General features: G+C 41.9%; 1 protein-coding gene across 3 annotated transcripts; it reads left to right on the top strand.

The window, feature by feature from the left end:
* The first annotated feature begins 43 nt into the window (after positions 1–43).
* On the top strand, positions 44–22,151 carry LOC145429456 (uncharacterized). Of its 3 annotated transcripts, none has more exons than XM_080302951.1 (12): positions 44–407; positions 1,702–1,944; positions 14,438–14,680; positions 16,748–16,990; positions 19,773–20,015; positions 20,150–20,284; positions 20,402–20,496; positions 20,638–20,685; positions 20,789–21,007; positions 21,115–21,295; positions 21,382–21,552; positions 21,642–22,151. In XM_080302951.1, exons 2-12 carry the CDS (start codon positions 1,716–1,718, stop codon positions 21,731–21,733), a joined length of 1,899 nt encoding a protein of 632 aa, XP_080159077.1. In that variant the 5' UTR covers positions 44–407; positions 1,702–1,715; the 3' UTR covers positions 21,734–22,151. The 3 variants fall into 3 exon arrangements, with proteins under 3 accessions (XP_080159077.1, XP_080159076.1, XP_080159078.1); XM_080302950.1 differs by lacking the exon at positions 44–407 and adding an exon at positions 855–1,064; XM_080302952.1 differs by lacking the exons at positions 44–407; positions 1,702–1,944 and adding an exon at positions 11,201–11,352.
* Positions 22,152–27,970: the final 5,819 nt, after the last annotated feature.

Genomic DNA, 27,970 nt, shown 5'->3' with positions numbered 1-27,970 from the left:
GAGGATAGTAGGCGGGTCCAGGTACGTGCGTTCTTTTAGAGCAGAGCTACAGATTAAAAATGTCCAAGGCGAAGCGGTCAAAAGTCTGGCTGTACTTCACAGCAATATATGCAAACTCAGCAGCCTGCAACAAGTGCTTTAAGCTGATACTGTGATACTGTCAAAGGAGGTAACACCTCGAATCCGACGAAACACCTAGCGACGCATAGCGTTTTTTTTAAAGCCGAGAAATGCGCCGTATTTGATAGCTTGCTGCGAGACCTCACACCGAGCACATCTACTGCGGGTGGGTTGCCTGTTATGCAACATCCCCCAAAAACACGAAGAGGAGAGTCCTGGCCCCTAGCCCTGCCAGTGTAGCAGAAATGATGACGGATGATGATGCAGCAGCAGCCGTTCTTCTCTGCGTGAGTAGCTTAATGTTGTTCGTGTGTAATTTACGTTGAGTAGGCTAACCACGTTATTACATTAATGCAGGTAAGGTGAACTAGCAAACATCATCATAGCTACATGCAGCTGTCCTCTTGTTTGATGGCAGATACTCGCTTCACCCTGGCCAAAAAGGCTAAAAAGACCAAAGAAAAAGTGGAAAACAGTTAAACATGAGAGGTTTAGGACAAAGTTTGTGTTTTTTCCATTGATTAAGCACTGCTTCCAGCCAAGAGTGATGCCATATATGCCCCATAGCTGCAGAAAAGGCTAACATTGTTATCTTTTTACAAAAAACAGCTGAACATGAGAGGTTTTTGGACCAATTTTGTGCTCTCCATTCTTTAAGCACCGGTTTGAGCACCGTTTGAGCACCGGCACCGTTTCAAAAGTACCGGTTTGGCACCGGTATCGGATAAAACCGAAACGATACCCATCCCTACTCCTGAGTTTATTTTGAAAGCTCACTTACGGAACTCGCTTAAACAGCTTAGGAAAGACAAGCGCACACATTTGAAGAAGTATTCCCTCATCACGGTGACATTTTCCATTTTACAAGGTCTCAAAAATTAACATGAAAAAGGAAACGAGAAAAAATACAAATTCAGGAGAAAAGAAAGATCCAGGAGATCAAAGTAAGTAAACAAATACATCAAATCTGGGTAAAATCCCTCAAATAACAGAATCTACTTTTCTAAAAATGTTGACAGTCTGTGTATAAAATGAAACATTTGAATCCTACCCATATGGAAAAGATATATATAAATCTTATAAAGTTTGTATCTGTCTTGTGTGAAACTTGTATGTTTTGGATACTTACTAAAACAATATATGAAAGTAATGAGAAAGTGGCCACTTTCACGAGTAAATCATATAAGCCTGATATGATTCACTGCATGAAGTAGGCCACATCTTATGCAAGTCTTTTATAAATTTGTACCATTTCTTTTCCATATGGGTATGTTTGACTGAAAACAACATAATTACAACACGTCTAATCAAAGAAAGGTTAATGGGGCACTTTGTCTTTTGGTAAAATAATGTGACAAGTTTATTCTTGGACTCAGCAGTAAAAACAGATCAACAAGTGTCATGAAGATCTAAGTCTTAGTAGACCTAGTATGGACTCGTGTTGCTCTGTTTTTTATCAAAAGGATAAACTTGTTATTATAATTTAACCAATACTTCCTAAAATGGCATCAAAATCCTTCCGGTCCTGATGTCGAGCACTCTTTTTCACTACTGTGTTGTTGTTGTTGTTGTTGTTTATAGACTCTAAGAGCAGGATGGCTAAAAGAAAGGCCAGTCCTGAAAAGAAGACCCCCGTAAAAAGAAGGAGGGTCACTGAGCAGGCTGCTCCTTCCACCAGCTCAGATACACACCAGGTCAAAGCAGTGAAGCGTAAGGCCCAGCAAGATGGAGCGGGCACAACCAGTGCACCGAAGAAGATTAAACTTGCTGAGCCTACGAGTGAAGACAGGGAGCAAGCGTCTTCCTCCGTGGACACTGGTAAAGGTAGGCTAATTAGTTGAGTGAGGGGTAGATTAAGTGCACAGCTGGTTGCTCGGTTTAAGATATTAGTGTTTGGGAGATATTTGTGTGTATGATCTAATACGCTGATGTGCTTTTGCTGTTTTCCACATCTGCAGACTGCAGTCAAAACACAAAGGGGTGCACAAAAAATGGCAGAAACAAGTCTGCGGGAGACAGCAAAGAGTCACCCAAGAAAAAGAAAAAGGACAAAACCAAAAACGTCGTCCAAAATCCAGCAGCCGACCAGCAACGTAAGTAGCAAGCAGCTTGGCTTTTATACTCAGGTGAAGAGCAAAATGAACATTTAGGGTACAGCAGAGAGTAATTTGTGTCACAGCTGTAGTAAAACAACATTTGGGTCTTTTCAGGGGAATACCAAGCCAGATATGTGCAGGAGCACCATCTAGGAAATGGCGGCTGTGGAGCAGTGTTTGCTGGCTACAGGATAACAGATCATTTCCCAGTAAGTGTTCAGATGGTGGGAGTAAGACAGGCAGTAATGCAGATAATGGATAATATCGTCAGCTGAGCATTAAAGGTGCCGTTTTACACCTTTAATGATGTCATACTGAGGAAATGCTCACCAATGCTCTGTGTCTTTTAGGTAGCCATCAAACACGTTCCCAAGAACAGAATCCCCATCAAAGTGACGGTAAGTGTGCAACACTTGAACTGTTTTTACATTCCTGGACTGAGTGCAGCGTTCACCTGTGAAACATCTGTTCCTCATCATCCACTTTGTTGTAATATATCAGGATGAAAACGGGAAGGAAGTCTCAGTGGAAGTGGCCATTTTGCTGAAGCTTGCAGCTGAAGCAGATGGATCAGTGGGAACGTCGGCTCCTGTGTCTCTGTTGGACTGGTTTGACTTTGGCACAGAGCTGATCCTGGTGCAGGAGAGACCTGTCCCCGCGGTGGACCTGTTTGAATACATAAGAGAAAATGGAGGATGTTTACCAGAAGGAAAGGCCAAGGTAAGTTGACTGGAAGAGCCTTAGACTGTACAGCATTCAATCAAAGCATAGAGTATCAGAGAAGCATCAACCTGTTGACTCATTACTGTCTTTTTCATCTTTTCCAGGTCATTCTGAAGCAACTGGTTGATGCAGCAAAGGACCTGGAAGAGAAAGACATCTTTCACCGGGACATCAAGAGTGAGAACATTCTGATTGAGACCGGCTCAGATGTGCCTCGAGTTCGTATCATTGACTTTGGCCTGAGCTGCTTTGCTACGGAGCAATCGCAGTTCTGCTTCTTCTATGGTAACATATTCAGCTCCTGCTCTTCACAGATGTAGCAATTTGTGCCTTTTGTTTTAGAAGAAATTGTAATTGTGTCTGTTTATTAGGTACACCTATCCACAGCCCTCCCGAATGTTACTGGGGCAAAAAATACAGGCCTGGACCCACCACGGTGTGGCAAATGGGAGTGGTGCTGTACGAAGCACTTCATGTGGGGGACTTTAATATCATGACGTTCATTGAAAACAAACTGAAATTCAACGAGCATCTGTCCCCACGTAAGAAAACATCACACTTCAAGATTCACTGATGGCTTGGATCACTGGAACTATCATCTTCATCTTTTCTCTCCTTTCTTTCTTTCCAGACTGCCGGAATTTCCTGGATGCGTGTTTAACCGATGTCCCGGAGAAGCGCCCAACGCTGGGGGACCTCCAGCGTCACCCCTGGCTCAGATAAACCCATCTCTCACACACACACATTTCATATATTATCATATAAGTGTGATACGTGACCTAACTTTCTATTTTTGTCTTTCTTTCATTTTTTTGGTTTTTTTTTAACAGGAAAAGGTTGTTTTTTGGGTTTTTTTGGCCAATTCTAAATTTTGCTATCCTGAAATTCCTGTAACCCCCCCCCCCCAGCCATCCCAGGAAAGGGGATCTCTCTTTGAATTGGCTTTCCCGAGGTTTCTTCCCATCATTCTGGCCCCCCGGGGAGTTTTTCCTCGTCTTCATAGAGAGCTTGGGCTGGGTCAGGAGCTTCATCAAAATTGGCCTTATTTGATTAGGTTAATGTAATAAAATTACGTTGATGTAATCAAAATTAGTAAAAATCAAAAGATTTAACTTAAACTTCCATTAAAACTTGTTTAACTCAACTTTGCTGAGAATACTCTTTCATTACCATGTCAAGGATTGTTTTTTACTCATGATGCATTTTGACAAGTAAGAAAACTGAAAACTCAATCAGGTTAAAGTATGCACAACGAAAGTCACACTGTCACTGCTCTGAAGACTTGCATCTGTTGCCCTAACCTCTAATGCGTCTCAACAGATTTCCTGGATCTAACAGAGGTTGCAACAGTTTTTCCTTCCCACTGTTGCTGATTGTTTGCTCATAGTGGGCTCTCTGATTGGTGGGATTCATTTTCTAATAGTATAGGGTCTCTGCCTTCCAATGTAAAGTGCCTCTAGACAACAGATGTGACTTGTTGCTATAGTTAAGGTTGAATTGAATCATTAATGTCCATTCAGTAGTGAAAATTTTATATTTCTTAATAGGGGTGGGTTTTGATGATCGATTTATCGATTAAAATCGATTCTGGCTTGGATAACGTGATATCGATTCATTAAAACCTGAATCGATTTTTAAATAGAAATTTATTTTGCCCGAAACGCCAGAATCTCAGGTTAAACCTCACAAAATTTCTACAACCACCAAACCGCTAAAACAGTAAATGAGAGCAGGTACACGGATTCCGCACAAAGACGTGAACACAAAACGCGGACCCGACGGATCAGAATCACTGAGATGTGGCTTTCTCACCCGCCGGCACGTACGCTTAGCTGTGTCTCTAATCAAACCTCTGTAACTTTGCTCTGCTTCACTTCGTTTTTGACTGCACAATATTTTTAATGTCATCTGCTATAAAAACCCAGACCAAGTCTCGCAAGCGTCAGCTTTCTTTTTATAGATATAAAAATATAGATATGTACTGATAAGTGATCAGAATTATAATATTTCTGACTGTCTGAGGCAAAATTTCCCTGATTCAAATCGAATCGAAACAAATCAAATCGTGGATCGAATCGATTCGGGACCTTGTGAATCGGAATCGAATCGATTCTAGAAATCAGTGACGGTACCCAGCCATATTTCTTAATATCCATCTATACTCAATGTGAATTCCATAAATTTAATAGAGCTGTTTGACTGATCACCTAATGTGTGACAAAAGAATCCACTGTGATGCTAATGACCGTCTGCGCTCTCTTACCTGTCTGTAAAAGTTGGCCTTGTCTCTCTCACTCTGCCTTCTCTCACTCGTTTCCCAGTCCAGTCACGCCTCTCTCCTCTGTTGCAGAAGTTCCAGCCCGTGCTCTTCCTGTGTTCCGCATGCCCGACTGTTTCTCTGCCCCCTGGTTTCCCATGTCACCTGTGCAGAGTTTCTGTTAATGACCGTGCTCCTGTTTAAGTTGATTCCTCTCATGAATAAATCTTGTAAATATTTCAAGTGATTGAGTCTGCTCTTAGGTCCAACTGCACTCTCATTTCCAGTTTGTGACATGGGCTTTTCTTTCTTTCCTTTGCATTATTGTCAGGTCTTTACCTTTCAATATAAAGTGCATAGGAGGCAAACGTTGTTGTGATGTTGGCGCTACATTAATAAAAGTGACTTGAAATTGAATAAGTGCAAGAAGACACAGCTGAGCTCAATCTAAATAATAGAGCAATTGAAAATAAAACTAAAGGCAAAGTACAAGAGACAAAAAACTGAAAACAGAAACTGAACTAATTACACACAGAGACAAGAGACTAACACTCAACTAGTCATAGAAACACAGGGGAGGTTACAGCTAATCAAAACACACCGAAATATCAAATTCAAAGAATTCTTCCCCTCAACCACAACCGCTCACAGCAGATGGCTGCCCCTCTCTGAGCAAGACATGTCCGTCAATGCACATATTAAACAAATATGTAGGACTGCTTTCTTCCATTTGGGCAACATCTCTAAAATTAGAAATATCCTGTCTCAGATTGACGCTGAACTAGTTCATGCATTTATTACTTCTAGGCTGGACTACTGTAATTCATTACTATCAGGAAGTCCTAGAAACTCCCTGAAAAGCCTTCAGTTATCCAAAATGCTGCAGCAAGAGTCCTGACAGGGACTAGAAAGAGAGAGCAGATTTCTCCTGTATTGGCTTCCCTGCATTGGCTCCCTGTTAAATCTAGAATTGAATTCAAAATCCTGCTCCTCACATTCAAGGTCTTAAATAATCAGCCCTTATCTTATCTTAATGACCTTGTAGTGCCATATCACCCTATTAGAGCACTTTGCTCTCGCACTCCAGGCCTACTTGTTGTTCTTAGAGTATTTAAAAGTAGAATGGGAGGCAGAGCCTTCAGTTTTCAGGCCCCTCTTCTGTGGAACCAGCTTCCAGTTTGGATTCGGGAGACAGACACTATCTCTACTTTTAAGATTAGGCTTAAAACTTTCCTTTTTGCTAAAGCATATAGTCAGGGCTGGACCAGGTGACCCTGAATCCTCCCTTGGTTATGCTGCAATAGACATAGGCTGCTGGGGATTCCCATGATGCATTGAGTTTTTCCTTTCTAGTCACCTTTCACACTCACTATGTGTTAATGTGATATAATTTGAAGCATGCGTGGTAACGATATATATCGTGATATATTCTTTTCTTCTGTATAACGTATTTTCCACGCTATAAAGCACACTTAAAATCCTTTAATTTTCTCAAAAATCGAGAGTGCGCCTTATGTATGAATTCTGGTTGTGCTTACTGACCTCGAACCGATTTGGGCGTGCAGAAATCTGTTAAAAAATGTTTTAGTACAACTTTGGTAAGCCGCACTGCTTGATGGATTGTCAGAGAATTACGGCTGCCGTAGTAGGAGCTTCGCGGAATACTCTGGGTCCAAAATGCCGTCCATTTCAGGTCCCAAAGTCAAACGAACACAGAGTTAAAAACGGTCTAAATTCTTTAATCTTTAATAAAATCATCATCGTTGCTGCTTTACCAGGTGTAACAATTAAGTTTAACATCCAGGCATCCATGAAAACAGAAGTTATTAAATTTAACGGAGTTAGAAGTTAGCAGGAAGTTAGCTCGCTACTTTCCTCCTAAACATGACATACCATGTTCTGACTGATAGATTTTTGAAACTAACTAAAACGTACAGCTCTGCTACCACTTCCGACATAAATGAAGACAGAAAACTAAACAGCAGTGGCGTTTGTATGGTTACTGAAGTTGGACTACCTGGAATATAATGTTGTGCTACGCGATTGCTAGCGACACAGCTATGTTAGCATAACATTAGCACAGTGAAGCTGGAGGATGAACGCCAACTTTTTTTCCCACTCGATAAAGGCAAGGCAAGGCAAGTTTATTTGTATAGCACAATTCAACAACAAGGTGATTCAAAGTGCTTTACAGAGACATTAGAAACAAGAACAAATAAAAAGCATGATTTAAAATTGATTAAAACAAGCAAATAAACTAACTAACTAATTAACAAACAAGCAAACAACAGTATATAAAATCAAAACAGATAAAATCAGAACAGTAGATAAAATCAGTAGTTAAATGTAAGTTTTGACATTTAAGCTTAAAGTGTGGATTTGGTGCTTTATTCAAATGCAGCTGAGAACAGGTGAGTCTTCAACCTGGATTTAAATAAACTGAGTGTTTCAGCTGATCTGAGGCTTTCTGGGAGTTTGTTCCAGATATAAGGAGCATAAAAGCTGAATGCAGCTTCTCCGTGTCTGGTTCTGACTCTGGGAACTGATAAAAGACCGGATCCAGATGACCTGAGGGATCTGGATGGTTCATACTGGGTCAGGAGGTCATTGATGTATTTTGGTCCTAAACCATTCAGAGCTTTATAGGCCAGCATCAGAACTTTAAAGTCTATCCTCTGACGGACAGGCAGCCAGTGTAAGGACCTCAGAGCTGGACTGATGTGGTCCACTTTTTTGGTCTTAGTGAGGACTCGAGCAGCAGAGTTCTGAATGAGCTGTAGTTGTCTGACTGATTTTTTAGGTAGACCTGTAAAGATGCTGTTACAGTAATCAAGCCTACTAAAGATGAATGCATGGACTAGTTTTTCCAGGTCCTGTTGAGACATCAGATCTTTTATCCTTGATATATTCTTGAGGTGATAGTAAGCTGACTTTGTTATTGTCTTAATGTGTTTTTCTAAGTTTAGGTCTGCATCCATCACTACACCCAAATTTCTCGCCTGGTTTGTGGTTTTTAGATGTATAGATTGAAGTTCTCTGGTGACCTGTAATCGTTTTTCTTTGGCGCCAAAGACTATTACCTCAGTTTTGTTTTTGTTTAGCTGGAGAAAATTGTGGCACAACCAGTCATTGATTTCCTCAATGCATTTACCAAGAGCCTGTACAGGGCCTCGGTCTCCTGGTGACATTGTGATATATATTTGTGTGTCATCTGCATAGCTGTGATAGTTTATTTTGTTGTTGTTTATAATCTGTGCCAGTGGGAGCATGTAGATGTTAAACAGAAGGGGTCCCAAGATGGAACCTTGGGGAACTCCACATGTGATACTTGTCTGCTCAGATGTGAAGTTACCTATTGATACAAAGTATTTCCTGTTTTCTACGTATGTTTTGAACCAGTTTAGTACAGTTCCTGAAAGACCTGTCCAGTTCTCCAGTCGTTTGAGTAATATGTTGTGGTCAACTGTATCAAATGCTGCACTGAGATCCAGTAAAACTAGGACTGACATTTTTCCACTGTCTGTATTCAGACATATGTCATTAAACACTTTGGTCAGAGCGGTTTCAGTGCTGTGGTTCTGTCTAAAACCTGACTGGAAGGCATCGTAGCAATTATTCTGTTTTAAGAAGTAACTGAGCTGTTGAGAAACTGCTTTTTCAATGATCTTACTTAAAAACGGGAGATTTGAGATCGGCCTGTAGTTGTTCATTTGTGTCTTGTCAAGATTGTCCTTTTTCAGTATAGGTTTGATTACAGCAGTTTTTAGTGATTCTGGAAACACACCTGATAATAAAGAAAAGTTGACGATCTGTAACAGGTCTGACTCTAAAGTCTTTGAGACCTTTTTGAAAAAACTTGTTGGCAGGACATCTAAACAGCAGGAGGAGGAGTTCAGTTGACCTAAGATGTCCCCCAGGTCTTTGCTGTTAATAGGTTGAAACTGTTTCATGGTGTTTAAACAGTTTTTTGGTGGACACAGTACATATCCTGGATCTGCTGTTGATGTACCAATTGCTTGTCTAATTTTTTGGATTTTTTCTGTGAAGAATTTGGCAAAGTCATTGCAGGCCATGGTCGAATGAAGTTCAGCTGCCACTGACACAGGGGGGTTTGTTAGCCTGTCAACTGTAGAAAATAAGACCCGAGCATTATGGCTGTTTTTAGTGATGATGTCAGAGAAGTAGGACCTCCTTGCATTCCTCAGTTGTAAATTATAATTGTGAAGTTTCTCTTTATAAATGTCATAATGAACCTGGAGGTTTGTTTTTCTCCATCTGCGCTCAGCTTTCCTACACTCTCTTTTTTCATTTTTCACCAGTGTGGAGTTTCTCCATGGAGACTTTTTCCTTCCAGAGATAACCTTCACCTTAATGGGAGCAATAGTGTCCATTACATTTAACATGTTAGCATTGAAGCTATTGACGAGCTCATTGACTGACCCTCTGGACAGGTCAGGTGTTAATGGGAAGACCTGGTTAAAAATTGCACTACTGTGTTCAGTTATACACCGTTTTGTGATCACTGTTGTTGATATATTTGTGTGGGCTGAGATTTTACTTTCAAAGAAAACACAGTAATGATCAGACAGGCCCACATCAGACACAGTAACCTTTGAAATGCTCAGGCCTTTGGAGATCAGTAGGTCAAGAGTGTGTCCTCTATTATGTGTGGCCTCTGTTACATGCTGAGTCAGCCCAAAGTTGCCCAGAGTGTTACTCAGGTCTTTAGTCCCTTTGTCCTGAGGGTTGTCCACATGAATGTTAAAATCCCCAGCAATAATTACACAGTCAAAATCAACACAGATCACAGACAGCAGTTCACTGAGGTCATTAAAAAAGTCTGTGCAGTATTTGGGAGGCCTGTAAACATTAAGAAACACAACTTTGGATGGGGCCTTCAGCTGTAAAGCCACATATTCAAAAGACTGAAAACTTCCAGGAGATAGCTGCTTACATTGAAATGATTCATTAAATAAGACAGCAACCCCTCCTCCTCTCCTGCTCGCCCTGACTTCACTGATAAAACTGTAGTTAGGAGGGGTCGTCTCGATGAGAACAGCTCCACTGTTACTTTGGTCCAACCAAGTTTCAGTTAAAAACATAAAATCAAGGCTGTGCTCAGTGATTAAATCATTAATTAAAAATGTTTTCCCAGCTAGAGATCTAATGTTTAATAAAGCCAACTTAAGTGTTAATAAAGGTTAACGTGAGGGATTCTGGTGGTCAGGGACAAATGCAATCGCATAGCAGGATGCTATACACGGGGCAAACTTCAGTCAGGAGAACAACTGAGATTATTCATCCACAATACGAGGTTAGTTATTAATATACTGCAACAACATGGGAATAGAGCAGCTGCGAGAGAATTCAACATTAATGTATCAATGTTACGGAAGTGGAGGAAGCGCAGTTTTTGGCTTTCCCCATATTTCAAAAGTGCTTCATCTCTTTGCTATGACTGTGAGCATAATTTGCAGATGATAATGGTTGTAGCCACTGCGATGCTTTCGACCAAAACAGGCGCAGCTTGATGACATCATCAACATTCGCTATCGTGATAGAGCGGTATAGTCAAAATCTCTATCGTATATCGTTTCTATCGCAAAACCCTAGTTAATAGACCTCTCTGCATTGAATCGTACCTGTTATTAATCTCTGTCTCTCTTTCACATCATGTCTTTATCCCGTTTTCCTTCTCTCACACCAACCGGTAGCAGCAGAGGGCCGCCCCTCCCTGAGTCCTGAGTAACCGCACATAGCAGCTATAGCATCACACCTAGCATCGGCAGTACCATCTGTAGCTTAGAACATTAAACACTTATTGTACTTACTAGGGGTGCAACGATATTCGTATCGATATTGAACCGTTCGATACAGTGCTTTCGGTTCGGTACGCATATGTATCGAACAATACAACATTTGTAATTTATTTTATCAACTTTCCTTCTGACGATGCTGTCTGTGTTGAGCGCTCAGTGAATCTGCGTTCGACTACTCCGCCTAGGCTGCACTGTCGAGCGCAGATCCACTGAGCGCTCAACACAGACAGCATCGTCAGAAGGAAGAGCGCAGGGCAAGCTAGCAAGACAGAAGTTAAGTTCTCCAGATCTGGCGTTTGGAATTATTTTGGTTTTCATGTGACGTATGACCCTGAAGGTAAGCGAGTCATGGACTAAAGTAAAACAGTATGTTGGATGTGCCGTGCAATGCTCAATTACATGGGTGGGAGCTAGTGTGTTAGCGCAGTTAGCTCGTTAACGTGTTGGCCGTCTAGCCCCATGCACGGGGCGATCGGCGGTAGCTCGTTAACGGAGATTTGCCGTGTTGTGGCGTTAAGGTCATTTCAACGAGATTAACCTGAAAGCACTAGTGGGAACACAACGAATATGACTGCACATTTACGCCGACATCATCCTAGTGCAAAGACAAAAACAACAAGCATGCTACTAACTTTAGCCGAGTCATTTAGACAGCTGTTAGCACATGATTCTCCTTATGCTGCTGAGAATATAGCCCGGAAGAAGCGGATAGTATAGCTTTTATTTTGGAAAGAGACATTTCTCTGTAATAAACTCTCTTTTCCAAAGATGAGTGATTCCTCAATCAGATACAGGGCTTGCAATATCGCTAGCCCGACGTCCTGGGGCTATCTCTGCCCTGCCTGTCGGGCTATTGTAGGAAGAAAAATATATGTCAATGCTTTTGCATTCTTTCAGAAATGTAGCTGGGTAATTATGTCATTGGCATCGGTGAGCCACTGTCAATATGTGACATATTGAAATCGCGTTTGAATTTGCGCTTGTTTTTTTGCTTTCACTTTGCAATCGCGCGAACTGTGTATAGAGAGCGACAGCACTGATCTGTGAGTGATGAAAATTTGTGCACCAATTCCTCTGACATCGTCTTATTAATCGTTAGCTCACTATGCAAACATGACAAGTGAAATCTCCCGCAGCAAGCTTAAACATGTGAGAGGTTGATCGCGCAGAGAATCGCTGAGCTTATGTGAGTGCGTCTGTAAAAGCAGGAGGATATATATTTCATTTCTTCTGAGCCAAATAAGACAGGTCAGGGTGAAGAAGTGACAGCCAAAGAAAAGCTTACCACAAAACGGAGAAGTTATGACAAATCAGACTACAAGGCAAAAAGAAAGTGCAGCTTCATGGTTTCATGGACAAAAGAATTTCTGTGGCTGCAATATGACGAGCTAAATAACCAGGGCTGCACATAAGTGGTCCGCAGGTGCGCATTCGCTGTCAAAATAAAAAACGCACACAAGGGTTAGGGTTAAATTTAAAAACTGTACTTTTGAGTTAAAATATATATTTATAATTTTAATAAATGACAAATTAAAAAGGCATGAACATTTTTTTTGTATCGAAAAAATATCGAACCGTGACACCAAAGTATCGAACCGAACCGAACCGTGAATTTTGTGTATCGTTGCACCCCTAGTACTTACTGTAAGGAACAACAAGATAAGTAAAACAACACAATACATTCTCACAGTTCCCGATTGTATTGGTGTTTTGTTTAGTTTTTTTCAAATGTTTCTGAGCTTAATCGGCGGGAAAAATACATTGTCTAAACTTAACAGGTAGCTAACGAAAGCGAGTGACTCACCGGGACAAATAACTCCAACACAAGTAACTCGACACACGTTATTCCCTTTGTGGTCAGAGTTCGGGGCCTAATAAAAGAGTAGCTTATTAGCATTGATATGTAAAAAAAACAAAAACAATTTGGTCTCATTATCTAGTTTGCAGCACTGCATACTTTGTTGAAAAAACACTTGACCGCCATTATTGCGAAGCTCTCATAGGAAGAGACAGCCAATGCTTCCTGCGCACAAGACGCAAGGTCGTAACGCAGCAAGACTGCATCAAAGCGCCCCCTTGTGACAATAATAGGCAATCGTTTTAGATGACAAGAGGGGAATTTGCAGCCCTGTATTTCGCATGGGTTAGACCAGGGGTCGGCAATCCTGGGCACTCCTGCCACGCAGCTGGCACGCGAAGGGTTAACTGATGGCACGCCACCCAGTGAATTAATCTGAGAAGGTGTATTAAAAAATTAATGGCCGTGCCAGCGGAGCACATCGCAAATTAACTCGCGTAGACACATTAGTTGTACTGCTTCTTAATGACGGTATCTAAACTAACAACCCCATGTACCAGATTCAACTTGTAGTTGGCTAAAAATAACGTAGCCTACCAGTGAGAGGGACTTTGCTAGCTGGTAGTTTTTTCAAGCGATGTTGAAATTTCCACATTCCGACACTTCAAGGGCTTCAGGAGCTCTCCGCTCAGCGCAGCATCAGCACCGCGGAAATACACGGATACATCCGTAGACTCGAGCAGAATTCACAATGCGTTATCGGGGCTTTTAGGTGTATGGACCAATGTTTTCTTTTATGATCAAACCAGAAAGCTTTAATGAGCAAGTGGATTTGGGTATGGAATCTGGCTGGACACAGATGACATTGAAATGCAGCTGACTGAACTGAAAAGGTTGACTCTGTGGGGGTCAAAGTTTGCAGAACTACGAACACAGCTGGAATCCATAGGTGTGCCTGTTCATGGAGCTTGCATTTTCACCTGCTGGACATCACTACCTGACAAGTTTAACTGTCTTCAGAACATTGCAGAGGCCTTATTGACAGTATTTGGCTCTACATATCCCTGTGAGCAGATTTTCTCTCACACGAAGAGTGTCCTCAGGTAGCCGTCTGCATGCTGGACACTCGGAGACCTATGTCTCTTATCATTGTTTTGAGGAGACCATAAATGGCATTTGCATTTTCCGTTGTACAGTTCATTTGCTGTTATGGAGTTCTTGTTCTTAATAAAAAGTGTCTTTTTTTTTTTTCAAAATAGCTGATCTGTTCTATGCCAACATCTGCGAAAAAAATATAATTCTATAAAGGTGGTCTATATAGTGTGTATACCCATATGACTGAAGAAGAATTAGTTGAAATCTTTATTTCTTTATTTAAATCTTTATTTCAAATCTTTATTATTAGTTTATTCTTGGACTCAGCAGTAAAAACAGATCAACAAGTGTCATGAAGATCTAAGTCTTAGTAGACCTAGTATGGACTCGTGTTGCTCTGTTTTTTATCAAAAGGATAAACTTGTTATTATAATTTAACCAATACTTCCTAAAATGGCATCAAAATCCTTCCAGTCCTGATGTCGAGCACTCTTTTTCACTACTGTGTTGTTGTTGTTGTTGTTTATAGACTCTAAGAGCAGGATGGCTAAAAGAAAGGCCAGTCCTGAAAAGAAGACCCCCGTAAAAAGAGGGAGGGTCACTGAGCAGGCTGCTCCTTCCACCAGCTCAGATACACACCAGGTCAAAGCAGTGAAGCGTAAGGCCCAGCAAGATGGAGCGGGCACAACCAGTGCACCGAAGAAGATTAAACTTGCTGAGCCTACGAGTGAAGACAGGGAGCAAGCGTCTTCCTCCGTGGACACTGGTAAAGGTAGGCTAATTAGTTGAGTGAGGGGTAGATTAAGTGCACAGCTGGTTGCTCGGTTTAAGATATTAGTGTTTGGGAGATACTTTTCTGTTGTACAGTTCATTTGCTGTTATGGAGTTCTTGTTACTGATAAAAAAAAAAGTGTATTTTTTGTTTCAAAATAGCTGATCTGCTCTATGCCAACATCTGCGAACAAATATAATTCTATAAAGTTGGTCTATATAGTGTGTAACTGTTGATATAGAGCATAGGTGTCAAACTCTGGTCCGCGGGCCAAATTTGGCCCGCAGACTAATTACATTTGGCCCGCGAAGCCATACCAAATTACTATCAGAGCTGGCCTACTGGTATTATACAGCTAATATATATATTGTCTAGTATTAGGCTTTGCTTGTTCCATATTCAGTTTTTCAGCAAAACGTTTTTGAGTCTATAAGAAAAGATTCATTCTTATATCTGGAGCAATAAATATATTTCAATAAATATTACTGTTAGCCCGCGACTTTGTTCCAGTTTTGAATTTTGGCCCACTGTGTATTTGAGTTTGACACCCCTGATATAGAGCGTTATTTAATTTATTGCTACTGCAATCATATGGCACGTTGACTTCTAAGGAAATTTTAGATGGCACTTATCATCAGAAAGGTTGCTGACTCCTGGGTTAGACCTTCATATTAATTTTTTTTTTTAACTTTTTTAAGAACGCATTTTAACATTGGACTCAAAAATAAATAAATCCCCCGCTAACAAAAAAGGCTCTTCAAGTGCCAAATTGCTTTATATTTCTTCACTTAAATATACGGCCGCAAGTAGGGCTGACATGGGCCCCAGGTTTGATGTGTTCTGCCGTAAACTGGACAAACCAACATAAGGATGGAAGCCACTGTGGGACTTTTTCAGTAAGTTGAGCATGTGTTTTATAAGTTAATCAGTAAATTAACACCAATAGCTAGTTAACCCATAGCTATTCACACAAATGAATAGCTATGGGAAAGGTGATACAACCTCAAAAACGTGGTTGTCTCTAGATTTAAAAAGAGAAAAAAAGTCCAGTAGTTACACTATATAAAAAAATAAATGCACAATTTAAAAAACAAAATTTATAGGTAGGTATATCGACTTCTCATTAAATTATATGAATTATTATGGCTTTGTCTGCCATAGTGTTTTTCTTTAAACTACTTAGGAACACTTTTACTGGCAGTCGGTGATGTCACTGAAAGGCAAGGTTCTGTTGCCATAGTCTCCTGAGTTTATTTTGAAAGCTAACTTACGGAACTCGCTTAAACAGCTTAGGAAAGACAAGCGCACACATTTGAAGAAGTATTCCCTCATCACGGTGACATTTTCACTTTTAAACGGTCTCAAAAATTAACATGAAAAAGGAAACGAGAAAAAATACAAATTCAGGAGAAAAGAAAGATCCAGGAGATCAAAGTAAGTAAACAAATACATCAAATCTGGGTAAAATCCCTCAAATAACAGAATCTACTTTTCTAAAAATGTTGACAGTCTGTGTATAAAATGAAACATTTGAATCCTACCCATATGGAAAAGATATATATAAATCTTATAAAGTTTGTATCTGTCTTGTGTGAAACTTGTATGTTTTGGATACTTACTAAAACAATATATGAAAGTAATGAGAAAGTGGCCACTTTCATGAGTAAATCATATAAGCCTGATATGATTCACTGCATGAAGTAGGCCACATCTTACGCAAGTCTTTTATAAATTTGTACCATTTCTTTTCCATATGGGTATGTTTGACTGAAAATAGCATAATTACAACACGTCTAATCAAAGAAAGGTTAATGGGGCACTTTGTCTTTTGGTAAAATAATGTGACAAGTTTATTCTTGGACTCAGCAGTAAAAACAGATCAACAAGTGTCATGAAGATCTAAGTCTTAGTAGACCTAGTATGGACTCGTGTTGCTCTGTTTTTATCAAAAGGATAAACTTGTTATTATAATTTAACCAATACTTCCTAAAATGGCATCAAAATCCTTCCGGTCCTGATGTCGAGCACTCTTTTTCACTACTGTGTTGTTGTTGTTGTTGTTTATAGACTCTAAGAGCAGGATGGCTAAAAGAAAGGCCAGTCCTGAAAAGAAGACCCCCGTAAAAAGAGGGAGGGTCACTGAGCAGGCTGCTCCTTCCACCAGCTCAGTAACACACCAGGTCAAAGCAGTGAAGCGTAAGGCCCAGCAAGATGGAGCGGGCACAACCAGTGCACCGAAGAAGATTAAACTTGCTGAGCCTACGAGTGAAGACAGGGAGCAAGCGTCTTCCTCTGTGGACACTGGTAAAGGTAGGCTAATTAGTTGAGTGAGGGGTAGATTAAGTACACAGCTGGTTGCTCGGTTTAAGATATTAGTGTTTGGGAGATATTTTTCTGTTGTACAGTTCATTTGCTGTTATGGAGTTCTTGTTACTGATGAAAAAAAAGTGTATTTTTTGTTTCAAAATAGCTGATCTGCTCTATGCCAACATCTGCGAACAAATATAATTCTATAAAGTTGGTCTATATAGTGTGTAACTGTTGATATAGAGCGTTATTAAATTTATTGCTAATGCAATCATATGGCACGTTGACTTCTAAGGAAATTTTAGATGGCACTTATCATCAGAAAGGTTGCTGACTCCTGGGTTAGACCTTCATATTCATTTTTTTTAAAAACTTTTTTAAGAACGCATTTTATCATTGGACTCAAAAATAAATAAATCCCCCGCTAACAAAAAAGGCTCTTCAAGTGCCAAATTGCTTTATATTTCTTCACTTAAATATACGGCCGCAAGTAGGGCTGACATGGGCCCCAGGTTTGATGTGTTCTGCCGTAAACTGGACAAACCAACATAAGGATGGAAGCCACTGTGGGACTTTTTCAGTAAGTTGAGCATGTGTTTTATAAGTTAATCAGTAAATTAACACCAATAGCTAGTTAACCCATAGCTATTCACACAAATGAATAGCTATGGGAAAGGTGATACAACCTCAAAAACGTGGTTGTCTCTAGATTTAAAAAGAGAAATAAGGTCCAGTAGTTACACTATATAAAAAAATAAATGCACAATTTAAAAAACAAAATTTATAGGTAGGTATATCGACTTCTCATTAAATTATATGAATTATTATGGCTTTGTCTGCCATAGTGTTTTTCTTTAAACTACTTAGGAGCACTTTTACTGGCAGTCAGTGATGTCACTGAAAGGCAAGGTTCTGATGCCATAGTCTCCTGAGTAGGGATGGGTACCGGTGTCCGGTGCCATGATGGCACCGGTTCTGACATAAACGGTAGTAACCAGACCGAAAAGCAGCGCACATTTCGGTGCTTTATTTCGGTGCTTTTTTTTCCTGAGCTGTGATAAACTTCTAGCCAATCATTTTACGTTTCCGAGGATAGTAGGCGGGTCCAGGTACGTGCGTTCTTTTAGAGCAGAGCTACAGATTAAAAATGTCCAAGGCAAAGCGGTCAAAAGTCTGGCTGTACTTCACAGCAATATATGCAAACTCAGCAGCCTGCAACAAGTGCTTTAAGCTGATACTGTGATACTGTCAAAGGAGGTAACACCTCGAATCCGATGAAACACCTAGCGACGCATAGCGTTTTTTTTAAAGCCGAGAAATGCGCCGTATTTGATAGCTTGCTGCGAGACCTCACACCGAGCACATCTACTGCGGGTGGGTTGCCTGTTATGCAACATCCCCCAAAAACACGAAGAGGAGAGTCCTGGCCCCTAGCCCTGCCAGTGTAGCAGAAATGATGACGGATGATGATGCAGCAGCAGCCGTTCTTCTCTGCGTGAGTAGCTTAATGTTGTTCGTGTGTAATTTACGTTGAGTAGGCTAACCACGTTATTACATTAATGCATGTAAGGTGAACTAGCAAACATCATCATAGCTACATGCAGCTGTCCTCTTGTTTGATGGCAGATACTCGCTTCACCCTGGCCAAAAAGGCTAAAAAGACCAAAGAAAAAGTGGAAAACAGTTAAACATGAGAGGTTTAGGACAAAGTTTGTGTTTTTTCCATTGATTAAGCACTGCTTCCAGCCAAGAGTGATGCCATATATGCCCCATAGCTGCAGAAAAGGCTAACATTGTTATCTTTTTACAAAAAACAGCTGAACATGAGAGGTTTTTGGACCAATTTTGTGCTCTCCATTCTTTAAGCACCGGTTTGAGCACCGTTTGAGCACCGGCACCGTTTCAAAAGTACCGGTTTGGCACCGGTATCGGATAAAACCGAAACGATACCCATCCCTACTCCTGAGTTTATTTTGAAAGCTCACTTACGGAACTCGCTTAAACAGCTTAGGAAAGACAAGCGCACACATTTGAAGAAGTATTCCCTCATCACGGTGACATTTTCCATTTTACAAGGTCTCAAAAATTAACATGAAAAAGGAAACGAGAAAAAATACAAATTCAGGAGAAAAGAAAGATCCAGGAGATCAAAGTAAGTAAACAAATACATCAAATCTGGGTAAAATCCCTCAAATAACAGAATCTACTTTTCTAAAAATGTTGACAGTCTGTGTATAAACTGAAACATTTGAATCCTACCCATATGGAAAAGATATATATAAATCTTATAAAGTTTGTATCTGTCTTGTGTGAAACTTGTATGTTTTGGATACTTACTAAAACAATATATGAAAGTAATGAGAAAGTGGCCACTTTCACGAGTAAATCATATAAGCCTGATATGATTCACTGTATGAAGTAGGCCACATCTTATGCAAGTCTTTTATAAATTTGTACCATTTCTTTTCCATATGGGTATGTTTGACTGAAAACAACATAATTACAACACGTCTAATCAAAGAAAGGTTAATGGGGCACTTTGTCTTTTGGTAAAATAATGTGACAAGTTTATTCTTGGACTCAGCAGTAAAAACAGATCAACAAGTGTCATGAAGATCTAAGTCTTAGTAGACCTAGTATGGACTCGTGTTGCTCTGTTTTTATCAAAAGGATAAACTTGTTATTATAATTTAACCAATACTTCCTAAAATGGCATCAAAATCCTTCCAGTCCTGATGTCGAGCACTCTTTTTCACTACTGTGTTGTTGTTGTTGTTGTTTATAGACTCTAAGAGCAGGATGGCTAAAAGAAAGGCCAGTCCTGAAAAGAAGACCCCCGTAAAAAGAAGGAGGGTCACTGAGCAGGCTGCTCCTTCCACCAGCTCAGATACACACCAGGTCAAAGCAGTGAAGCGTAAGGCCCAGCAAGATGGAGCGGGCACAACCAGTGCACCGAAGAAGATTAAACTTGCTGAGCCTACGAGTGAAGACAGGGAGCAAGCGTCTTCCTCCGTGGACACTGGTAAAGGTAGGCTAATTAGTTGAGTGAGGGGTAGATTAAGTGCACAGCTGGTTGCTCGGTTTAAGATATTAGTGTTTGGGAGATATTTGTGTGTATGATCTAATACGCTGATGTGCTTTTGCTGTTTTCCACATCTGCAGACTGCAGTCAAAACACAAAGGGGTGCACAAAAAATGGCAGAAACAAGTCTGCGGGAGACAGCAAAGAGTCACCCAAGAAAAAGAAAAAGGACAAAACCAAAAACGTCGTCCAAAATCCAGCAGCCGACCAGCAACGTAAGTAGCAAGCAGCTTGGCTTTTATACTCAGGTGAAGAGCAAAATGAACATTTAGGGTACAGCAGAGAGTAATTTGTGTCACAGCTGTAGTAAAACAACATTTGGGTCTTTTCAGGGGAATACCAAGCCAGATATGTGCAGGAGCACCATCTAGGAAATGGCGGCTGTGGAGCAGTGTTTGCTGGCTACAGGATAACAGATCATTTCCCAGTAAGTGTTCAGATGGTGGGAGTAAGACAGGCAGTAATGCAGATAACGGATAATATCGTCAGCTGAGCATTAAAGGTGCCGTTTTACACCTTTAATGATGTCATACTGAGGAAATGCTCACCAATGCTCTGTGTCTTTTAGGTAGCCATCAAACACGTTCCCAAGAACAGAATCCCCATCAAAGTGACGGTAAGTGTGCAACACTTGAACTGTTTTTACATTCCTGGACTGAGTGCAGCGTTCACCTGTGAAACATCTGTTCCTCATCATCCACTTTGTTGTAATATATCAGGATGAAAACGGGAAGGAAGTCTCAGTGGAAGTGGCCATTTTGCTGAAGCTTGCAGCTGAAGCAGATGGATCAGTGGGAACGTCGGCTCCTGTGTCTCTGTTGGACTGGTTTGACTTTGGCACAGAGCTGATCCTGGTGCAGGAGAGACCTGTCCCCGCGGTGGACCTGTTTGAATACATAAGAGAAAATGGAGGATGTTTACCAGAAGGAAAGGCCAAGGTAAGTTGACTGGAAGAGCCTTAGACTGTACAGCATTCAATCAAAGCATAGAGTATCAGAGAAGCATCAACCTGTTGACTCATTACTGTCTTTTTCATCTTTTCCAGGTCATTCTGAAGCAACTGGTTGATGCAGCAAAGGACCTGGAAGAGAAAGACATCTTTCACCGGGACATCAAGAGTGAGAACATTCTGATTGAGACCGGCTCAGATGTGCCTCGAGTTCGTATCATTGACTTTGGCCTGAGCTGCTTTGCTACGGAGCAATCGCAGTTCTGCTTCTTCTATGGTAACATATTCAGCTCCTGCTCTTCACAGATGTAGCAATTTGTGCCTTTTGTTTTAGAAGAAATTGTAATTGTGTCTGTTTATTAGGTACACCTATCCACAGCCCTCCCGAATGTTACTGGGGCAAAAAATACAGGCCTGGACCCACCACGGTGTGGCAAATGGGAGTGGTGCTGTACGAAGCGCTTCATGTGGGGGACTTTAATATCATGACGTTCATTGAAAACAAACTGAAATTCAACGAGCATCTGTCCCCACGTAAGAAAACATCACACTTCAAGATTCACTGATGGCTTGGATCACTGGAACTATCATCTTCATCTTTTCTCTCCTTTCTTTCTTTCCAGACTGCCGGAATTTCCTGGATGCGTGTTTAACCGATGTCCCGGAGAAGCGCCCAACGCTGGGGGACCTCCAGCGTCACCCCTGGCTCAGATAAACCCATCTCTCACACACACACATTTCATATATTATCATATAAGTGTGATACGTGACCTAACTTTCTATTTTTGTCTTTCTTTCATTTTTTTGGTTTTTTTTTAACAGGAAAAGGTTGTTTTTTGGGTTTTTTTGGCCAATTCTAAATTTTGCTATCCTGAAATTCCTGTAACCCCCCCCCAGCCATCCCAGGAAAGGGGATCTCTCTTTGAATTGGCTTTCCCGAGGTTTCTTCCCATCATTCTGGCCCCCCGGGGAGTTTTTCCTCGTCTTCATAGAGAGCTTGGGCTGGGTCAGGAGCTTCATCAAAATTGGCCTTATTTGATTAGGTTAATGTAATAAAATTACGTTGATGTAATCAAAATTAGTAAAAATCAAAAGATTTAACTTAAACTTCCATTAAAACTTGTTTAACTCAACTTTGCTGAGAATACTCTTTCATTACCATGTCAAGGATTGTTTTTTACTCATGATGCATTTTGACAAGTAAGAAAACTGAAAACTCAATCAGGTTAAAGTATGCACAACGAAAGTCACACTGTCACTGCTCTGAAGACTTGCATCTGTTGCCCTAACCTCTAATGCGTCTCAACAGATTTCCTGGATCTAACAGAGGTTGCAACAGTTTTTCCTTCCCACTGTTGCTGATTGTTTGCTCATAGTGGGCTCTCTGATTGGTGGGATTCATTTTCTAATAGTATAGGGTCTCTGCCTTCCAATGTAAAGTGCCTCTAGACAACAGATGTGACTTGTTGCTATAGTTAAGGTTGAATTGAATCATTAATGTCCATTCAGTAGTGAAAATTTTATATTTCTTAATAGGGGTGGGTTTTGATGATCGATTTATCGATTAAAATCGATTCTGGCTTGGATAACGTGATATCGATTCATTAAAACCTGAATCAATTTTTAAATAGAAATTTATTTTGCCCGAAACGCCAGAATCTCAGGTTAAACCTCACAAAATTTCTACAACCACCAAACCGCTAAAACAGTAAATGAGAGCAGGTCAAAATCAAATCACTTTTATTGTCACATCACATGTGCAGGCACACTGGCACAGCACATGCGAGTGAAATTCTTGTGTGCGAGCCCCACAAGCAACAGAGATGTGCAAACACAACAACACAAACGAGCAAAATATAAGAATGGCCAACCTGAAACTAATAAATATATGTACAATATATAATAGTGTATGCATTTCTGGATGTGTATACTAAATATTTTCCTACGTGTGTGTGTGTGTGTGTGTGTGTGTGTGTGTGTGTGTGTGTGTGTGTACACATTTTTACAAATTAAATAGTAAAAAAAAATAAAATAAAATAATAATAATAATAATAATAATAATAAAATATATAAAATAAAATATACAGAGTTGAATATGTGCAAAACAAGTGGCATTTATATACAGTGTGGAGTGCATAATGTTGAAGTTCCAGTAGTGAAACTGAGGTGTCTATGACGTGTTCAGCAGTCTGATGGCCTGATGGAAGAAGCTGTCTCTCAGTCTGCTGGTACGGGACCGGATGCTGCAGAACCTCCTTCCTGATGGAAGCAGTCTGAACAGTTTATGGCTGGGGTGACTGGAGTCCTTGATGATCCTCCCCGCTTTCCTCAGGCAGCGCTTCCTGTAGATGTCTTGGAGGGAGGGAAGCTCACCTCCAATTATCCGTTCAGAGCACCGCACTACTCGCTGGAGAGCTTTGCAGTTGTAGGCGGTGCTGTTGCCATACCAGGTGGTGATGCATCCAGTGAGGATGCTCTCAATGGCACAGTGATAGAAGGTCCTGAGGATGCGGGGGCTCATGCCGAATCTTTTCAGTCTCCTGAGAAAGAAGAGGCGCTGCTGCGCCTTCTTCACTGTTTTGTTTGTGTGTACTGACCACGTAAGATCCTCAGCCAGGTGTACGCCAAGGAACCGGAAGCTGCTCACTCTCTCCACAGCAGCGCCGCTGATGGTGATGGGGGTGTGTACTTCTCTGCACCTCCGGAAGTCCACTATCAACTCCTTTGTCTTTGCGACGTTGAGGGTGAGATGGTTGTCTTGACACCAGTGGGTCAGGGCGCTGACCTCCTCCCTGTAAGCTGTCTCATCACCGTTGGTGATAAGACCCACCACTGTAGTGTCGTCCGCAAACTTCACAATGATGTTGGAGCTGTTAGTGGCTGTGCAGTCGTAGGTGTAGAGTGAGTACAGGAGAGGGCTCAGTACACACCCCTGTGGAGCACCAGTGTTCAGTGTGATGGGGGATGAGGTGATGCTGCCCAGTCTGACCACCTGGCGTCTGTCAGACAGGAAGCTAAGGATCCAGCTGCAGAGGGAGCTGCTCAGTCCTAGATCCTGCAGTTTCCTGTCCAGCTTCGAGGGAACGATGGTATTGAATGCTGAGCTGTAATCTACAAACAGCATCCTCACATACGTGTCTCTCTTCTCCAGGTGTGACAGGGCAGTGTGTAGTGTCAGGGCTATGGCATCATCAGTGGACCTGTTGTGGCGGTATGCAAACTGTAGAGGGTCCAGTGAGTCGGGTAGTGCAGAGCAGATGAAGTCCCTGACCAGCTTCTCGAAGCATTTGCTTACGATGGGGGTCAGGGCTACAGGTCGCCAGTCGTTCAATGAGGAGATGGTGGAGGATTTGGGTACAGGGACGATGGTGGCCATTTTGAAGCAGGCTGGGACTACAGACAGAGAGAGGGAAAGGTTGAAGATGTGCGTGAACACTCCAGCCAGCTGAGCCGCGCATGACCTGAGGACGCGGCCGGGAATCCCGTCCGGACCAGTAGCTTTGCGTGCGTTCACCTTCCTGAAGCACTTCTGCACATCCTCCTCAGACACAGTGTGCGCACTGACGTCATCCGCGGTGCGCACACTGTCCGGTCTCATGGTGTTCGCTGTGTTGAATCTAGCGTAGAATACGTTTAGATCCTCACACAGAGAGGCCGTGGTCTGCGGTGTGCTGGTTTTCCCTCTAAAGTCTGTGATCGTGTTTAGTCCCTGCCACATACTCCGAGGGTTGTCAAACTGTTGTTCCACCCTGTCCCTGTACTCACGTTTGGCTGCTTTGATCGTCTTCCGGAGTTGGTAATGTGCGTGTTTGTAGTCCGATGTGTTCGCGGAGGCAAAGGCGGTGTTCCGTGCCGCGCGAACATCTCCGTTAATCCAGGGTTTTTGATTTGGGAAGGATTTGACTGTTCTGGATGGGACGACATCTTCCACGCATTTCCTGATAAATCCACAGACTGAGTCTGTGTATTCATCAATGTCTCTGGCGGCCACGTGAAACATTTCCCAGTCCGCGTGATCAAAACAGTCCCGCAGCGCAGACTCCGATTGGTCCGTCCAACAGTGCACCGCCCTCCGGGTTGGAGCTTCCTGTTTCAGCTTCTGCCTGTAGGCGGGCAGGAGCAGGATGGAGCAGTGATCTGATTGGCCGAATGGGGCGCGGGGGAGGGCTTTGTACGCATCCCGGAAAGAGGTGTAACAGTGGTCGAGTTGCCGGTTTCCACGTGTGTTGAAAAGGATGTGTTGATGGAGTTTTGGTGAGACTTTCTTCAGGTTTCCCTTATTAAAGTCTCCGGCTGTGATAAATGCTGCCTCTGGGTGTGCGGTTTCCTCGCTGCTGATCGCGCTGTACAGTTCCCTGAGTGCACGGTCAGTGTCGGCTTGTGGGGGAATGTAAACAGCCGTAATAATCACTGCTGTAAATTCCCTCGGTAGCCAGAATGGCCGGCACTTAATCATCAGGTACTCCAGGTCCGGTGAGCAGAAGGATTTGACCGGGTGCACGTTCGCATAATCACACCAGCTGTTGTTGATCATGAAACACACACCACCGCCTCTGCTTTTCCCAGTAAGATCCTGTGACCTGTCCGCGCGGTGCACAGAGAACCCCGGCAGTTGTATTGCGGAGTCCGGTACTTTGTCCGATAGCCAGGTTTCTGTGAGGCAGATCACGCAGCAGTCCCGCATCTCTCGCTGGAATGAGATCCGTGCCCGAAGCTCGCACAGCTTGTTCTCCAGAGACTGCATATTAGCCAGTAATAAACTGGGTAACGGTGGTCTGTAAGTGCGCCGTCTCAGTCGAACCAGAACGCCAGATCTTCTCCCTCTGCGTCGGCGTGTGCGGCCTCCAGGGCCAGAGAACAAAGGCGTCTCAGGTGAGATGAATGGGGGGTCTGCAAACGGAGCGTCCGTGTTGCAAAACTTGAACTCCGGAAAGTTATAAGAAAGACCATCTTTTATGTCCAGTAAGGTTTGTCGGTCGTACACAAGGAGACAAGTGCTGCTCGTGAAAAAATAAAGGAAAAGTAAAATTAAACACAGAAGAAAGCCGTTGCTTGGGGGAGCTCGCGACGAGGCTGCCATACTCGGCGCCATCTTGATATGTGCAGGTACACGGATTCTGCACAAAGATGTAAACACAAAACGCGGACCCGACGGATCAGAATCACTGAGATGTGGCTTTCTCACCCGCCGGCACGTACGCTTAGCTGTGTCTCTAATCAAACCTCTGTAACTTTGCTCTGCTTCACTTCGTTTTTGACTGCACAATATTTTTAATGTCATCTGCTATAAAAACCCAGACCAAGTCTCGCAAGCGTCAGCTTTCTTTTTATAGATATAAAAATATAGATATGTACTGATAAGTGATCAGAATTATAATATTTCTGACTGTCTGAGGCAAAATTTCCCTGATTCAAATCGAATCGAAACAAATCAAATCGTGGATCGAATCGATTCGGGACCTTGTGAATCGGAATCGAATCGATTCTAGAAATCAGTGACGATACCCAGCCATATTTCTTAATATCCATCTATACTCAATGTGAATTCCATAAATTTAATAGAGCTGTTTGACTGATCACCTAATGTGTGACAAAAGAATCCACTGTGATGCTAATGACCGTCTGCGCTCTCTTACCTGTCTGTAAAAGTTGGCCTTGTCTCTCTCACTCTGCCTTCTCTCACTCGTTTCCCAGTCCAGTCACGCCTCTCTCCTCTGTTGCAGAAGTTCCAGCCCGTGCTCTTCCTGTGTTCCGCATGCCCGACTGTTTCTCTGCCCCCTGGTTTCCCACGTCACCTGTGCAGAGTTTCTGTTAATGACCGTGCTCCTGTTTAAGTTGATTCCTCTCATGAATAAATCTTGTAAATATTTCAAGTGATTGAGTCTGCTCTTAGGTCCAACTGCACTCCCATTTCCAGTTTGTGACATGGGCTTTTCTTTCTTTCCTTTGCATTATTGTCAGGTCTTTACCTTTCAATATAAAGTGCATAGGAGGCAAACGTTGTTGTGATGTTGGCGCTACATTAATAAAAGTGACTTGAAATTGAATAAGTGCAAGAAGACACAGCTGAGCTCAATCTAAATAATAGAGCAATTGAAAATAAAACTAAAGGCAAAGTACAAGAGACAAAAAACTGAAAACAGAAACTGAACTAATTACACACAGAGACAAGAGACTAACACTCAACTAGTCATAGAAACACAGGGGAGGTTACAGCTAATCAAAACACACCGAAATATCAAATTCAAAGAATTCTTCCCCTCAACCACAACCGCTCACAGCAGATGGCTGCCCCTCTCTGAGCAAGACATGTCCGTCAACGCACATATTAAACAAATATGTAGGACTGCTTTCTTCCATTTGGGCAACATCTCTAAAATTAGAAATATCCTGTCTCAGATTGACGCTGAACTAGTTCATGCATTTATTACTTCTAGGCTGGACTACTGTAATTCATTACTATCAGGAAGTCCTAGAAACTCCCTGAAAAGCCTTCAGTTATCCAAAATGCTGCAGCAAGAGTCCTGACAGGGACTAGAAAGAGAGAGCAGATTTCTCCTGTATTGGCTTCCCTGCATTGGCTCCCTGTTAAATCTAGAATTGAATTCAAAATCCTGCTCCTCACATTCAAGGTCTTAAATAATCAGCCCTTATCTTATCTTAATGACCTTGTAGTGCCATATCACCCTATTAGAGCACTTTGCTCTCGCACTCCAGGCCTACTTGTTGTTCTTAGAGTATTTAAAAGTAGAATGGGAGGCAGAGCCTTCAGTTTTCAGGCCCCTCTTCTGTGGAACCAGCTTCCAGTTTGGATTTGGGAGACAGACACTATCTCTACTTTTAAGATTAGGCTTAAAACTTTCCTTTTTGCTAAAGCATATAGTCAGGGCTGGACCAGGTGACCCTGAATCCTCCCTTGGTTATGCTGCAATAGACATAGGCTGCTGGGGAT

This window comes from Astatotilapia calliptera, chromosome 6 (genome assembly GCF_964374335.1).
Source record: "Astatotilapia calliptera chromosome 6, fAstCal68.1, whole genome shotgun sequence".
Lineage (NCBI taxonomy): Eukaryota > Metazoa > Chordata > Actinopteri > Cichliformes > Cichlidae > Astatotilapia > Astatotilapia calliptera.
Note: the sequence above shows the minus strand (reverse complement) of the source record. Positions and strands in the feature narration are given on the sequence as shown.